The sequence below is a fragment of the Orussus abietinus genome, unplaced genomic scaffold, assembly GCF_000612105.2.
Source record: "Orussus abietinus isolate OABI.00-Male unplaced genomic scaffold, Oabi_2.0 scaffold403, whole genome shotgun sequence".
In the NCBI taxonomy this organism is placed as follows: domain Eukaryota; kingdom Metazoa; phylum Arthropoda; class Insecta; order Hymenoptera; family Orussidae; genus Orussus; species Orussus abietinus.
The window spans coordinates 8505-25829 of record NW_019394560.1 but is presented as its reverse complement, the minus strand read 5'-3'; the positions used below and the strand labels follow the sequence as shown (position 1 = coordinate 25829).

General features: G+C 37.7%; 1 protein-coding gene across 3 annotated transcripts in view; it reads right to left on the bottom strand.

Annotated features, from left to right (window-relative positions):
- LOC105701456 overlaps positions 1 to 17110 on the bottom strand; it is a 35522-nt gene extending 18412 nt beyond the window's left edge. For 2 of the 3 annotated variants that reach the window (XM_012428206.1, XM_012428204.1), the window contains exons 1-5: positions 16845 to 17110; positions 2782 to 2901; positions 2445 to 2689; positions 712 to 1005; positions 37 to 246 (exon numbers count right to left, since the gene is read on the bottom strand). In XM_012428206.1, coding sequence (XP_012283629.1) covers positions 37 to 246; positions 712 to 1005; positions 2445 to 2689; positions 2782 to 2897 — 865 coding nt within the window. In that variant the 5' untranslated portion in view covers positions 2898 to 2901; positions 16845 to 17110. Of the gene's footprint in view, positions 1 to 36; positions 247 to 711; positions 1006 to 2444; positions 2690 to 2781; positions 2902 to 8931; positions 8962 to 16844 lie in introns of those variants that run through there. The other variant, XM_012428205.2, reaches the window with a different exon arrangement.
- Positions 17111 to 17325: the final 215 nt, after the last annotated feature.

Genomic DNA, 17325 nt, shown 5'->3' with positions numbered 1-17325 from the left:
TCCGGTTTGTACAGTAGCTGAAGAGCTGGGCATTACCGACGGAACTCTGCATGGAGACGTAATTTTCCCACCAGCCACAGGAAACAAATATTAGAGCCGGTGGGATCAGCCATAAGGACGATCTGGAGCTGTCGAGAAGAGGCCAAACGAAGAATCCTGTTGCCTGGGCGGCCAGCGCAGCCAGGTCGACTAGTACAAGGACGAACCTCCTCGACTCGTCCTTGTTTTTATTCCTCGAAAGAAGACCTGCAAAATGAAACGATTTATATTCCAATCCAAACCTATATTCGGATAACAAAAGAATAAAAAAAATAAAGCACAAGGCGAAACTGGGGAAGGAGAGAAACCAGAACGATTCGTCCTTGGTCTTGCCCGTCAAGAGAAAATCTGTGAATCTTTTTCTTTTTCAATTCAATTAATCAACACGAATTTATCAGTAACTCTTTCTGCAATTGTTTTTCTTGTTCGTTCAAACAGAAATTCGCATAATTAAATAAAATAAATATATATAACTGTTGAAATTGGGGAGGAAAAAAGGCAAAGGACGACCCGTCCTTGTTCTTCCTCTTTGCAAGGAGACTTCGATGCTCTCTTTTTCCCAAATTTAATTAATCGATGCGAATTTATCAGCTATTCTCTCTATAATTGGAATTATTGCTTTCAGTTTTTAGGGTTCGCATGATTTTCATTGATTATCTTTAATTTATGTACCGAGGACTCCGGGAATGAAGCACACGCAATTCGTGAGCATGGCTCCCTTGACAACGTCCAGCTCCGGAAGTACCGCGAAGAACATCAAGGCTAGGCCAACGACGTGCAAAGTCTCCATCAAGAAGACAAGTAGAAAATGACTGGAAGGTGGCTTTTTCCAGGATTTGAATATGCAAATGCGAATGCTGCGCACCAGCGTCCCAAATTCGGGGACTGCAAAAGCGATAACGATGCACCAGATCCAGGCTATCCTCTCCTCTTCGGGTAACTGCACGACGAATTGCTTATCGCGACCTAAAAACAGACGGATTACAAAAGATATTCATATAAAATTACGTAAAAATACGAGAAATCCTCTGCGCAGTGGAAAGCTTTCCAAAATGTCGAGGAATACCTTGAACGCACATGTTGACGAAATCAACATAATGGTGTGTTTGATTAAATCGATACAATTTATGTTAGTACAACCATAGAACATGATTATCATCTGGACAACCGAATATTTGGTGGACACAAGAGAATCCGTTGGTTAATAACTTTTCATTGATTACACAAAATGTTATGGAAGATCACCCCCAAGTATTAAAGTAAATTGCTACATTTAAACAATTAATTTAATTTAATTTAATTCGGCTTACTCACTGAAATATTATCTGAAATCAACGAAACGATTTAACCAAAACACTTTAGCGGGGACAAACGAATTTGGTCGAGTGAATTAAAATTCGGTTCACTCAACCGAAACATTTTCGGAAAAGAACTGAATGCAGTCAATCAAACGATTTTGGACCTTGAACTAAAATCTTTTTCTGCGTGTACAAAAATTATGAATATGTACCTTTCTGTACATTATACGTTTTTCATCTTTAGTTCGTTATCTTTTCACCCGTAATTCAATATTTGGAAATTCCTTTTAATAGAGTGGAGTTTATGCCGTTTTAATACAAAAACATTCGGTAGAGTTTCGCACCGTATACATATATGAGGGTGAAGCCTTATAAGCGCTTGGGTATTCTTGGAATAATATAAGTTATGAAGTGACCCCCGACCACCCTGAAGCATGGATCTTGAACTACTCCTCCTTTTTCTCATCTAAGTAAGTACCGAACTAAAAGTAGGCAGTTTCGAAAATATCTTCCCATAAAGGTAAGAAGAAATATAGAAAATAATATACTGCGCCTAATTCTGAGCGTAATTTTATCCGGATAATATTTCCAAGGTATCATGAAACCCTTTCAATTGACATTTCGCTAAAGCGACATATAATTTTCAGAAACGTAAACAGCTACACAAAAGTAATTAATAAACGTCATCTTATGCACTCTAATTTTCTATATTTTTGTAATATCTCCTCATGTATTTTTAAATATTTACCAATTTTTTTCGATGTAGTATTTATATCAACGTCCTTCGGTCTGGTTTATGCTGCTTACGGCAATATTACAAACTAAAACTATGTAGCTTAATTGGATATCTCAAGAAAACGAGTTAAAAAGTGTCTCCTCGTGTACTCTAAAACGGAGATTAATTATTTCTCACGTAACTGTCGATTACAGTAAACCATGGTTAATTGGATATCACAAGAGTGTCTCCTCGAGTACTCTCAAACGTAGATTAATTATTTCTCACGTAATTGTCGATTACAGGAAACCATGGTTAATTTGATATCTCGAGAAAAGGAGTTAAAAAGTGTCTCTTCGAGTAGTTTAAAACGGAGATTAATTATTTCTCACCTAACTGTCGATTACAATAAACCATGGTCCTTCCGGCCTTGAGCTGGGAAGTCATGAATAATACGGTCCCCTTAGCTATGACGCCGCTGCCCAGGACTATGATGAAGACGAAGAAGTAGACGAGGACCTTGGTGATTTGGACGGTGGCCTCGAGGCACTTCTGGTTCGCCATCGACCCCGAGTCGATCTTCTGGGGAGGGTCCCTGAAGACGTCCCATCCTTTCGTTTCCAGGACCGTTCGCTGGCTATTAAAGCACGGATTATTTACGACTCCTGAATTATCGTCACTAAAATAAGGTTTTACGATTAACGATAATTGACTTTCCAGGATAACTACCTGCCGCCATAATCCTGGGTCAAAGGTGTGCTTTCGTCGTCCGAGAAGTCGTCAGGGCCGCCCACGCCTCCGCCGTTTCCAGGCCCGACGCCATTTTGTTGCTGGCTCTTCGACATCTTCCTGGGAAATTATTAATTATTAAGCCGTAAGTCCTCCTGGAGGCTTAAAATATTGCTACAAGCTTTAGGGCCGTTTGCGCCAACCATGATCAGTGTACTACGTTAGTTAACTGTAATTGACTAATTACGAAGTAAGAGATTTTCAGTTGCACCAACCCTGATTACAACTAACCGAGTATTGAGAAATCGTTGTTAACTAATCTGTCAAGATCCTTCGATTAATGCTGTAATCGAGATTAAAACAGTGTCGAAACTGATGTGAGACGATGTTGCAAACATCGTTTGTAGGACACGAGGAAAATGACATCATGAGATATCAAGTAGGTTATTAAAGGCGATTAACAAATTCGGTCTATTCTAAATAAACTTGAAATATGTAACGCGTTACCCTTTACTCGTAACACCTAAATGTAAATTTTAATAATTAGTGCGTACATATATTATACATATGCTACATATCAAACATGGAAAAGAAGCTTGTTAAAAATGTCTGCATCGAATAAATCACAAGCTCTGATACATCTAACAAAAAAATGTCCACACTTCTAACTTCTATTCTATTCAATACATTTTTTCCGTGAGTAATTAACAATATGTTAATGAGGTGAGATTACAAGCAGTCTATCTATAAAAACATTAATCGTTTTGTACCAACTAGAAAGCAATAGATAATCCAGATGTATAACTTCCACCCGTTATCTAATATTAGTTAACCTTTATTAAATATCTGTCAGTACAGCAGAGATTAAGTGAACCTGTGATTAAATGTTAATAATGAATTAATAAGTCTAAATTAGCAACACTATTTGAGGTTGTTGGTGCAACCAGCCCTTAGCGTTAATTTCATGAATTACTATTACACATCCTATTCGAGGAAAGCTGGAATTACGACTATTAGCTGCGACTGATCTAGGAAATTATGCTGGAGTGAAGTTTAACGTTCGGAATTCTGCAATATAAATATATAAATAAATAAATATATATAGACATGTTACAGAAGAAATCGCTTATCCAAGAAGTTTCGTGCACACGCGGGAATAAGTAAGTCGGGCCAGCTGAGTGGAAAGCGGCAATTACGTACACTGGGAGACATCAATGCCCTCCCATCCTGCACAGGCGATGCCGTATCTGCAGGGGAGGCATTTATGTCCGCCATTGTACACTGGGAGACATCAATGCCCTCCCATCCTGCACAGGCGATGCCGTATCTGCAGGGGAGGCATTCCTGTCCTCCATTGTACGTGCTTACGTAGGTAAGCACGACTTACTATACCGTATCCACTTCTGGTCTGGGCATTCGACGGCACGTTTCACTGTCACGTCAACAATTCTACCGCCACATTGTTGACAGGACAGCGATCATTGTGCCGGACCTCGTAAAACCGTGGTCAGCCACGAGAGCAATTTCGACTTTCTACTCAAGAATCCGACTAGATTCGTCTATTTTCGCGCTTGAAGGCTGTATTAGCAATTTTCCGTTCATGCATCATGCATTATTCCTTTACATATTTACTTTACTTTCTAATACATATAATTTTCCTAACAAATTGAAGATTTTTTATCTCATAAATCTATTAACCCTTTGCCTAATTTGTTGACGGATTGCCGTATCTTACAAATTACTCGGGGCAGATATAATTCGGTATTAGATATAAGGGAGGGGATTAAGGGGACATGAAAGAGTCATTCTATCACCTTAATAACGTAAAGTATGATTTTCGGTAATAAACATTTAGTTTTCTTCATTTCAGTTTGTCACGATATCGAATTCTACTGACTTTATACTCCATATCGCTCGAAGAAGGCAAGTCCATGACAATTGACCCTCAGAAAGATTCTAGAAACTAGATCTAGGATTTCTTCATTTGCATGTTATGTCTGGCCGCCATTAGAACACTAAGTTTCGCAATAATTCCGAATTTGTATTCACTTGAAGCTCCGAATTTAATTCTTCAAGTCACTACAAATAAGCATTTCTGTTGGTATCCCGCGCTGACGCTGTTTCCTGGCCGTGGCAAGGAAGCCGAGAACCTGTAAAAATCGACCTTCTGAAAAATTTCCTAATTGAGATTCCATATTCCTCCACCTACGTATTAAATTTCACTGTTTAGTTCGGAAGAAGGAATTTTTCAAAGAACGGTAGCTAAAATTATCGTTGCCCGCGCTAGTCCGTGAAGGATATACAACCTTTAGGGCATTAATCCGTGAAAAATAACCATCAAAAAAATTCCCTAACTCAGCTCCCACATTCCTCTAGCTATATGTTGTTTCATCGTGACCGGCCTGCTAGATTTCTAAATAAAAAATTGTTCAAGGTTCAACAGCAAGAATTTTCGCCAGCACCGCGCAGGAGTGGCGAGCGTTTCCGAGTGGTATGAAGAAGATAGTTGTCCAAGCTAATTCGTGAATATTAACCCTGTAAAAATTCCCCACTTCGGATCCCATATTTCTCTATTCATATGTTAGGTTTCATCGCGATCGGCCGGCTACATTTCTAAAAAAAAAATTGTCCAAGGTTCAACAGCAAGAATTTTCGCCAGAACCGCGCAGGAGTGGCGAACGTGTCCGAGTGCTATGAAGAAGATAGTTGTCCAAGCTAATTCGTGAATATTAACTTTCTCAAAATTCCTCACCCCAAATCCCACATTTCTCTAGCTATATGTTAAGTTTCATTGTGACCGGCCTGCTAGATTTCTAAATAAAAAATTGTTCAAGGTTCAACAACAAGAATTTTCTACAGCACCGCGCAGGAGGGGCGAACGTTTCCGAGTGGTATGGAGAAGATAGTTGTCCAAGCTAATTCGTGAATATTAACTCTCTCAAAATTCCTCACTTCAAACCCCACATTTCTCTATCCATATGTTAAGTTTCATCGCCACCGGTCCGCTACATGTCTAAAAAAAATTGTTCAAGGTTGAACAGCAAGAATTTTTACCAGCACCGCACAGGAGTGGCGAGCGTTTCCGAGTGGTATGAAGAAGATAATTGTCCAAGCTAATTCGTGAATATTAACCCTCTCAAAATTCCTCACTTCGGACCCCACTTTTCTCTATCCATATATTAGGTTTCATCGCGACGGGTCTGCTACATTTCTAAAAAAAAAAAAAAATTGTCCAAGGTTCAACAGCAGGAATTTTCGCCAGCACCGCGCAGGAGCAACGAGCGTTTCAATTCGTGAATATTAACCCTCTCAAAATTCCTCACTTCGGACCCCACTTTTCTCTATCCATATATTAGGTTTCATCGCGACGGGTCTGCTACATTTCTAAAAAAAAAAAAAAATTGTCCAAGGTTCAACAGCAGGAATTTTCGCCAGCACCGCGCAGGAGCAACGAGCGTTTCCGGGCTACGGCTCAGAGGCATGGCCAGGGTTCGCTGCACTTCGGTACAGAAGTCGTTCTTGGGTCTCTCGGACGGGAGTGTATCTTTGTTCCCGAGGTCCATGGAGTCTAAAAGAGAGCTAAAAGTGAAAGGAACGGTCCGGGACCGGCGCGGCGGCGTTGCTCGGATAACGTAGCAAGGACGTCCACTGTCGGGCTACTGCCCTCCACCCAGCCGTCACGGTGCTCGCTCCTCCCTCGTGCCCACTTTGCCATTCTTTTTCCTTCCTATTACTCATTCTAGGATTTTTGCCAGTTGCTCTCCACTCTTTCTCGGGATCGCTTCCCCCCGTAGGAGGCTGCGCCCGCGACAGGAAGATTTACGGCCGGCCTTCTAGGGAGAGGTCCTGGCCAGCCTGGTCAGGGACCTTCTAGGTGCGGACCAGGAGATCGACCACGAGCCCGAGGTCGAAGGGGGCCCCCGGAAAAATCAATCCCCACGAGCAGGACCCCCGGATGCACGGATCCGCGCCCGAGGTCGTTCGATACGGCTCGCTGACATTTATTTTTTCCGTCTAGTAAATCCGGGAGAGATTCCTCCGGTGACGCATAAAATACCTTGCGAATGTTCCCACGTCACTTAGCCGCGGTTCGATTGTTCCTCGAATGTTCCGAATGTTCTGAAGCATCCCTGGTATCACAAAATATTTCTCTCATACTTCCTATATATTTAACGAATATCGTAAATTTTATAAATATTTGGAAACCTTGCACAATATATACTATAAGATATTATTTTTAGAACATTTGCATACTATTAGCTCCGCGTGTATTCGTCATATTTTTCTTATAGATATACAATACATTTCGTTACATTTTAATGTAAGTATTTTTTAAATATCGTCTGCCGAATACATTACAAACGCTTTGACAATCTTTAAAATCAAAATCACACTTTGTGCTGTGATAATGAAAATACTGCAAAAATTCCTCGTGTTTTTCGATACTAAAAGAAGTGTCCGGTAATAATCTTAAAGTAAAAAAATATATTCTTATATGTTTATCCGGTGAAACATATAATTTCGATACATCTTTCTAAATTATTAAAACTAAATGTATCATTGAGATTTTCAACAAATATTTCGGATATCGTAATCTTTGCTAAATATCACAAGCGAGAGATTTTCTTAACATGTCTCGTAGATTCCAAATGAAGACATCTAAAATATCTGTTGAATATCACAATGACATGTTTAGTTTTAATCGTTTATAAACATATATCGAAAGACTCGTCGTGGATTTTTTCATTGAATAATTTACGGATATTTTTTTTCGGAGATACTTTAACGCGTATTTGTAGCAACCCGTAGCAAGGTCTCCCTTTCTTTCTCGAATATTTTTTCGTCTCGCAGACTCGAAGAATTGGCCGATCGCTCCTTTCGTTTTTGAGGCCGTAAAGCTGTAGAAAGGCGGAGAAGAAATTGCAAAGATGGAGAAAAATCGACGGACAGGGGAATAAGGGGAGTAAGGGCGAAAGAGAGAATTATCCGAAGGGGAGAATGGTGGTCGATGGTCGGACCTTCTACTTGTCTTCGCCGTACACGACCAACATTCCTGTCCGGTATATTCTGTCCTGTCTCTCGGAGATTGGTGCCCTCGAGCATGACGAGAAAACTTCATCGACTGAGTTACACTTCCTTTTGTGTTCGGCATCTTTTATTCTACTGCGAGATCTAGGTATAGCGAATATAGAAATCTATGCTGAGACATCCCTAAATGTTTAAGGTGATATGAAAGTGTGATATATACATAACAAAAAATCCAAATATTTCTAAAACTTTTTTCCTAGAGCATGACGATAAACTTCATCGACTGAGTCACGCTGCCTTTTATTTTCGGCGTCTTTTATTCTACTGCGAGATCTGGGCATATCGAATATAGAAATCTATGCTAAGGCATTCCCAAATATTTAAGGTGATATGAATGTGTGATATGTACATAACAAAAAATGAAAATATTTATAAAACTTTTCTCCAAACTGGGTGCACCGAATTATCTCAAACTTTAACACGTGATTTTGGAGGCCCTAAGAAATAACGCGCTGCTCATGAAATTTCTTTTTTCAAATGTCAAAAAATCTCCAAAAAAAAAAATGTACTTATCTCGGACAAGAACTAATAAAAGATGTTTTCTTGCGAAAAATTTCATTTTCTTCCTCTTCCACGGAGCCTCCATAATCACGTGTTAAAGTTTTAGATAATTTAGTGCACCCAGTTTGGAGAAAAGTTTTACAAATATTTTGACCTTTTTGTATGTATATATCACACTTTCATAAGGTCTTTTTTTTAAAACTGATATTTCACGAGCATCGCGTTCTTTGCTAGGGCCTCTATAAAAATGTTAAATCTATATTTTTATCCTAATTATACGTTCCTGGAAGCGAGATTTAATATAATGTTGCTAAATATAAGACATCGACGAGGTGGTAAAAAAAAAAAAACGAAGGCCATGCATTCCTGTTGCGCAAACCCTGTATTATGTCTCAGTCATAAGCTTCCAACCATAACGATAAAACCCGAAGAAAAAGCTCGTACCCCGATTGCACTTATTCCCTTAGAAATAATATTTAAGGAATCACGCATTTCCCAGTGAAAAAATCACATTACGCTCTCACACGTGAAATAGAACAACATTTGTTGAATTTTTACAACCTGAATGACGCAGTGGTGAAACTATTACTAGGTCAGACATCTGACGTTCCTGATGAGCGCACCTTACATTGTCATTCTTTACTGATTACAGGTGATAGGGTCAGCCGAGGAACGAGGATAAGACGTCACGAGAGAGACGTCGATTGACACTCATCGTTGTCAAAGGCTTTGACATTATCGGAGGAGCCACAGGAAAAACTGAATAGCCGACCCTTTCGGGGATATCTGAACAGATAGGATGAGTATTAGGAAAAAAGAGTAAATCCGCGATAAACTCTGTTGATTCAGTCGCTATCGCGACTCGCCGATTCGCGGGGAATCGTAGGTGGATTAAACGACTCATTGCTCTCATTCTTTTTTTCTCTTCTTTCGATTTTTCCAAAACATTACGATCGATAGATAGCTGACGCAGATTGCAATACTTCGCAATAAATGAATCCCCGGACGTTGTGTTAATGCTTTACAAAGAGTAATTCATTGGTGTAATCCTTCATTTTGTTAATAAACTTCCTCCGGAAATTTTCTACGAGGAAAGCAAGGGACAACTTTTTACAAGTTATTTTAAGTGGCTTTAATTTAATTTATAACGATAATTAAAGAATTGTGAAATAATTGTACCGTGATCTGAGAAACTATGTAAAGTAATTAATGTGATTAATTGAACGATGATAATGTCATTTTGATAACTGGATTTACGATGGACGTGAAAAAACAGAGAATTGTTTAAAAATAATTTGGTATTATTTAATGAGTATCGATAATAAAAGAACTGTAAAATTATTGGTATGGATAACTGAAGGATAACAACATCATATGGAAAGGAGTGTCTGTTACTAATTTGAAAAAGAAAATTTTTAAAAAATAATGTTACGAGGTTTAATGTACTTTGTATATGGATAATTAAAAAACTGTAAAAAAAATCAGAGAAACTAGAGCGAAGCGATCCTGTAAAGGGGTCGTAAAATAATTAGCGTGGACAATGAAAGGGTCATAAAATCATTTCGCAAACTGGCATTACTTCGAATTCGAAAGGAAAAGAGAATTCTTTTCGAATTAATTTTACAACGTTTAATTTAATGTAAACCAATAATTAAAAAACAGTAAAATTATGTGAAACTAGAGCGAAGTTCTCATAAAGGAATCGTAAAATGATTAGCATGAACAATTAAAGGGTCATAAAATCATTTGGAAAAGTAGAGCAAGAAGCTGTGGAAAGGTGAAATTGTAACAACGAGAGGAACAGAAAGAAAACAATTGAAAGAACATAAAGAGATCTAGATCAAAGGTTCTACACGTGGATCGCTCGAATTTTTCGTTGATTGCATTTCCATTAAGCTACACGTGGATGACTTTTCACGCCATAAAGAAATATCTCCCGTATCAAAAGACGATTACCAGTGATAAGGACGAGTCATCCTTTCAATAAACGTAACGTGCGCAATGTTCAGATGTCCAGAAAATAAATCGGATTTTTTTTTTAACGATTCATCTTCATTTCTATTTACTAAGATGGATCAAAAGAAATCATCGATGATTAAACGAGGGATTTGTTTCTGTGAAAAAATTGGATTGCCACTCAGGCGTTCATTTTTCTTAAATCGATGGATTTTACAAAATCTGATTTCGAAATTGTTTTAATAAATTCGTCCAAGGATGTGATTTAACACGTTGAGCGCGGAACCGATTTTGCTGAACTTTCCGTTTGGGCGGCACAATTTTTTATATATAGGATTCTTGATGCCGTGTCAGTCCCAAGGGACCGACGCCGCCCAGACGGAAAGTTCATTGTCGGTCCCCAGGGACCGACGCCGCACTCAACGTGTTAAATGAGGAAGGATCCAAGAAATCGGAATAGACCTTATTATTCGATAAGAAACTCGTTTCTTTACTCTGATTTCTCGCTCAAGGATCGCATTTCTATACAATCGCCTTTACCGTTTTGATCTGTCCTTGTGGATTGATTTTTCCTAAATCGAAGAATCGTACACCCTAGTAGCAGAGAATAATTTCTTAATTTTTTTTTCTAATCCTTGCTAAATATCTCAAGCGACAGATTTTTTAAGATGTCTCGTAGATTTCATTCGAAGATATCTAAAATATTTGTTGAAAATCTCAATGACATATCTAGTTTTAATCATTTAGAAACATGTATCGNATTTTCTTAAGTAAAGGTTTTGCAAATATTTCAAATGTCTGGTAAATATTTACAAAATGTACGATATTCGTTAAATATATAGAAAATATAAGACAAATATTTTATGCTACTAGGGCAGATTCATGATCGGAAACTCTTTCAGTGAATTTATTCAAGGACGAAGCTCATTCAAGCACGAAATGACCGACCCAGGAAACAGAAATAGATGTCAACTTCAATCTCTAATAATTAACTCAGTTTCCTTCTTCCGCGCGCTATTAACATTCTCTTCTAAATCAAATATTTTTACAGATTTTCGATAAGAAAGAGTGATTTAAAATCGAGATGGTGTATTTATCACGGGCTCTTTACGAACCATTTTACAAACAGTGTTTTTTAGGGAGAGATCCCCAGGAAGAAGGACGATATTCAGGGACATGACAAGATAACGATAAATTGTTACCTTGTGCCTGAAAGGGTTAAAAAAAATCCTTTCGACGAATTCATTCAAGGATGCAGTTCATCCAGGCTTAAATGACGAAGGATCCGAGAAATCAGAGCGGAAACTAATCTTATTCTCCAATGAGCAGTTTTCTCCCCGGATTTCATTTACACATTTTCTCCTTAATATATTAACTCATCTTCGTGAACTCATTTCTTCCCTGGTAGCACGAATATTTATCCGATATTATCTATACATTTAACGGACATCGTACATTTTGGAGATATTTAGCAGACATTTGAGATATTAGCAAAACGTTTACTTTAGAATATTATTTATATAATATTTGTCTAATATTAGCTACACGTATTTTCATAATATTTTTCATACAGACGAACAAAACATTCTGTCACACTTTAATATAAGTATTTTTTAAATATTATCTACCTAATACATTGTAAAGGTTTTGAATATATTTAAAATTAAAATCACATGTTTTGCTACCACAACGACATAGCGGGACGAAAATATTGCAAAAATTTTCCGGATTTTTATATACCAAATGAAGTGTCCGATATTAATCGTAAGGTGAAAAAAATGTATTTTTACTATGTTCATAAATTAAGCAAAATAAAATTCTGATACATGTTTATAAATGATTAAATGTCATTCAGATTTTCGGCAAATATTTTAAATATCTTGAAATGAAATCCGCGAGACATCTTAAAAAATCTATCGCTTGGGATATTTAGCAAAGATGACAAAATATAATCATTAGAAAATATTTTGTGTTACCAAGGACGTTTGTAGTTAACACTAGAACTACCAAGACCAGTCAAAATGACTGGATTGAAATGTCTCATCCTATACAAAAAAAATTCCGCCGGTAGTGTTAGTAAGATCCTTTCTGCAAATTCATTCAAGGACGCATCCGAGCGAAATGACGAAGGATTCAGGAAATCCGGAGCAGAAGACCATCTTACACTCGAATAAGCAACTCGTAGTTTCCTTCCTCCGCCCCCTCTCCTTGACGCGTTTCCACGCATGCGTCCTTAAGCGAACCGTACTTTCTCTCGCCAAGAGCAAATCGCGGATTCCAGAAGAGCTGTCGCAACATGTCTGTGACAAATCGAAGATCCGGATCCCCTCTTCCCTAGTAGCACAAAATATTTCTCCTATATTTTCTATATATTTAATGAATATCCCACATTTTGTAAATATTTACCAGAGATTTGAAATATTTGCAAAACCTTTACTTAAGAAAATATCATCCCTATAATATTTATATAATATTAGCTTCACGTGTTTTCATAATATTTTTCTACCAGATATACAAAACATTTTGTTTCATTTTAATACAAGTATTTTTTAAATATTATCTGCCGAATACATTATAAACGTTTTAAAAATATTTAAAATCAAAATCACACGTTTCGCTCCCATAATGAAATAGCGGAACGAAAATATTAGAAAAATGTCGCGTGTCTTTTGATACCAAATAAAGTGTCCGATAATAGTCGTGAAGTAAAATTTATCATGGTAATAAGTTAAAAAATATTTCTCTATATGTTTAAACATTATTGAAACTAAATATGTCATTGAGATTTTCCAACAAATATTTAAAATATCTTCGAATGAAATCTACAAGAAATCTTAAAAAGATCTGTCGCTTGAGATATTTAGCAAAGATTACAAAAAGAAATATTTAGAAATTATTCTATGCTACTAGGGTTCGTTTTATTTTAACACAAGTATTTTTGAAATATTATCTGCCGTATACATTAAAAACGTTTTAAAAATATTTAAAATCAAAATCACACGTTTCGCTCCCATAATGAAATAGCGGAACGAAAATATTAGAAAAATTTCTCGTGTCTTTTGATACCAAATGAAGTGTCCGATAATAGTCGTGAGGGAAAAAATGTATTTTTATTATGTTAATAAGTTAAAAAATATTTCCCTGTATGTTTATAAATTATTGAAACTAAATATGTCATTGAGATTTTCCACAAATATTTAAAATATCTTCTAATGAAACCTACAAGAAATCTTAAAAAATCTGTCGCTTGAGATATTTAGCAAAGATTACAAAGAAATATTTAGAAATTATTCTATGCTACTAGGGTTCTTGGCCGAATCATCGGGCGAGTCCGGGAGATCCGACGTTCCCGAGGGAACAAAGTGGAGAGAAAAGAAAAAGCTGGAAAAGGTTTAGCCGCTCGACCGGGTACAGTACATACGGCATATACGATATATACAATGTATACAGCACGTACAGTATGTACAGTATGTACAGTTTAACCGGTCTTCGACGCCCACCCCCGCTCTCTGTCAGCTCCAACTCCGTTCTCTTGACCCCCACCGTATTCTCGGCACAAAACCAAGCATAACGGTGAAATCGACTGGGTTGAGGTGCAACAGGCCTCGGAATTAAATTTATAAGCAACAGAAGCGTGCAGATTGGGAAATAACTGTCGGGGTGAAAAAAAATATTACCGACAACGAATTTCTTTCGGATGACAAACTTATTCCAGACGGACGTCTGAATAGCCTCCTATCTTCCTAGTGTTACATCGCGCTACGAACACGTAGTAATTAATTTTTGATAACATTTATCATTGTTCATGTTTCATGTTAAAAGACCTTCTCTGTTAAAACATCGTTTCTTGACCAAAAAAAAACTCACTTCTAGTTGAAAGATAACCTAGTAGCATAGAATAATTTCTAAATATTTCTTTGTAATCTTTGCTAAATATCTCAAGCGACAGATCTTTTTAAGATTTCTTGTAGGTTTCATTAGAAGATATTTTCAATATTTGTGGAAAATCTCAATGACATATTTAGTTTCAATCATTTATAAACATATAGAGAAATATTTTTTAACTTATTAACATAATAAAAATACATNTAATATTATAAAGTAAATGTTCCGCAAATATCTCAAATGTCTGCTAAATATTTACAAAATGTACGATATTCGTTAAATATGTAGAAAATATAGGACAAATATTTTGTGCTAGTAGAGTATATCTTGGGGATTTTATGATTGCCGAATGATTATTCAGCAATTACCGATTGGTAATTAACTCTCGTGGATGAAGAAAAGGAACACGGAGTGGCCTCTTCCCCTCTGAGGACCATCTTTTGTTGCAATCATATCGATTTCCGTATTGAAGATTAACCGATGAGTAATAACTATTAATCGTCTAGGAGAAAGTTTCTAAGAAACGATTCCATGAATTTTTATCCGATAGCATTTAGTTGTTTTAAATGTTATCTGCAATTATCGCGGAAGGATAAACATTCTGTTACCCCCAGAGTGTTCCTTTCGGATAGATCGTTCTATATTTCTTGTTCTCGGTGCTACGACAATTTGTTAATGTACAGGGGAAAAGGATGAATTCATCAACCTACGATCGAATCGTTAACGAGATACGCTCAAAATACAAGAGCGAATTGTTCTTCGACGGATTGAGTGACTCAGAATCAGTCTCCTCTTTAGTTTCGCCTTTATTTTCATTTCCCTCCCTACACGAAGGTGTAAAAAAAGAAGCAGAAAGCCCGAAGAGATGCACTTCCACTTCCTTAATGATTACATTTACAATCCGTCGATCACCTCGCGAGAAATCGCCAATTTCATTGCACCGTAAAACGGACAATTCAATTAAATCACGCTCCGCGATTCCGGAAAAGAAACACACTGGCACTTGTTAATTTTCCACGTACAAGCATTCAATAACCCACTAACACTGCAAGCCGCAATTAATTGAAGCCTGGATTAACTAACGCACTTAAATTTCACTCTCGAATGCTTCACAAAGGTTGAAGTCCCTGCAATGAAAAATGCCGCTCATTTTTTATGCGCTTAAGGATACATTATTTCACCCTTACAAAATTACGGTTGCTCGCACCTCACTTTTAATATCAATATACATATTTCGGCCATTTAAATAATACAAATTAGTGGTGCCAATTAACATTTAAAGCGAGGTATATGAACGGATTTATGCAGGATCTAAGAAGTGACTCTCACCTTCCAATGAGTGGCGCTTATTCGGCTCTTTTAATATCAAAAAACATATTTCGGCTATTTAAATATAATATTACGGATTAGTGGCCTAAATTAATGCTGAAAGCGTGGTATAAGAACGGATCTACCCAGGATCTAATAAGGTATCCCAAGTCGATCTCTCCGATTTGATTTCTTTTATAATGTTACAGTAGACTAAAAACTAAGCGACACGTATTTTTTTTATCTGCCATTAAACACTTTAAGGGGGTGAAACCACCATCCAAAGTAAGGCCTGTGAAAGATGGCTTACCCCTTAATTATTTTTTTAATTGAGAAAATTATATTTTTCATTTTTCGTTATGAGAAAGCTTTTCCAGGTGGATTGGTTAAAAAATATTATGTTCTTGTGGGTGAAACTGCCAAATCGCCTCTTGACATGCCTTACTTCGGATGGTGCTTTCACCCCCTTAAAGTGTTTAATAGCAGATAAAAAACAATACGAGTCGCTTAGTTTTTAGTCTACTAAACAAATTATAAAAGAAATCAAATCGGTGAGAACGACCTGGGATACTTTCCTGGTAAGAAGTGATTCCCACCTCCCAATGAGTGACGCTTATTTGGAACTTTTAATATCAAAAAGCACATTCTGGTTATTTAAATACTACGGATTAGTGGCGTCATTTAACGTTAAAAGCGAGGTATAAGAACGGATCTACTCAGGATCTAAGAAGTAACTCCCACCTCCCAAATAAGTGGCGCTTATTCGACTCTTTTAATATGAAAAAACATATTTCGTCTATTTAAATACTACGGATCAGTGACCTAAATTAACGCTAGAAGCGAGATATAACAACGGATTTACCCAGGATCTAAGAAGTGACTCTCACCTCCCAGTGAGTAGCGCTTATTCGACTCTTTTAATAATCAAAAAACATATTTCGTCTATTTAAATACTACGGATAAGTGGCCTAAATTAACACTAGAAGCGAGGTATAAGAACGGATCTACCCAGGATCTAAGAAAAGTGACCCTCACCTCCCAGTGATTGGCGCTTATTCGGCACTTTTAATATCAAAAAACATATTTCGTCTATTTAAATACTACGAATTAGTGACCTAAATTAACACTAGAAGCGAGATATAACAACGGATTTACCCAGGGTCTAAGAAGTGATTCTCACCTCCCAGTGAGTGGCACTTATTTGGCACTTTTAATATCAAAAAGTACATTCTAGTTATTTAAATACTACGGATTAGTGGCGTCATTTAACGTTAAAAGCGAGGTATAAGAACGGATCTACCCAGGGTCTAAGAAGTGACTCTCACCTCCCAGTAAGTGGCGCTTATTCGGCAGGCACCAGCTGCTCAGAAGGGTTCAGCGAAACATCTCTCTCTCCCTTCCAGACACCCTCGTGGCACCCGAAATGTCACTAGACGCGATCGTTGGATTCCGCACTGGAGGCAGGGCGAGGTGTAAGGAGCCTCCCTGACAGATTCTAAAACTAAGCCACGAAAGATCGGTCGGCGCTGACCGTAACGGGCGACTCGTCGAGGAGTCCGAAAGGTGAAAGCCGAAGAGCGCGCCTTGCCGAGTACCACGAGCGCGACTGGCCGAGTCGAGCCTGAGCTCGCTCGGGTAGAGCCGAGTCTTGGCACACCAAGCCACGAAATCGGGACTCTACGTTCTCCTCGTGGCGATCGCCAAGTCCCGCGGCGTGAAAGTCGCGGACTCGGGAACGCCGACACGAATACGGATTAACTCGTTTCCCTGTATACATGTCAAGTATACGTACGCAAGTGGACTAGT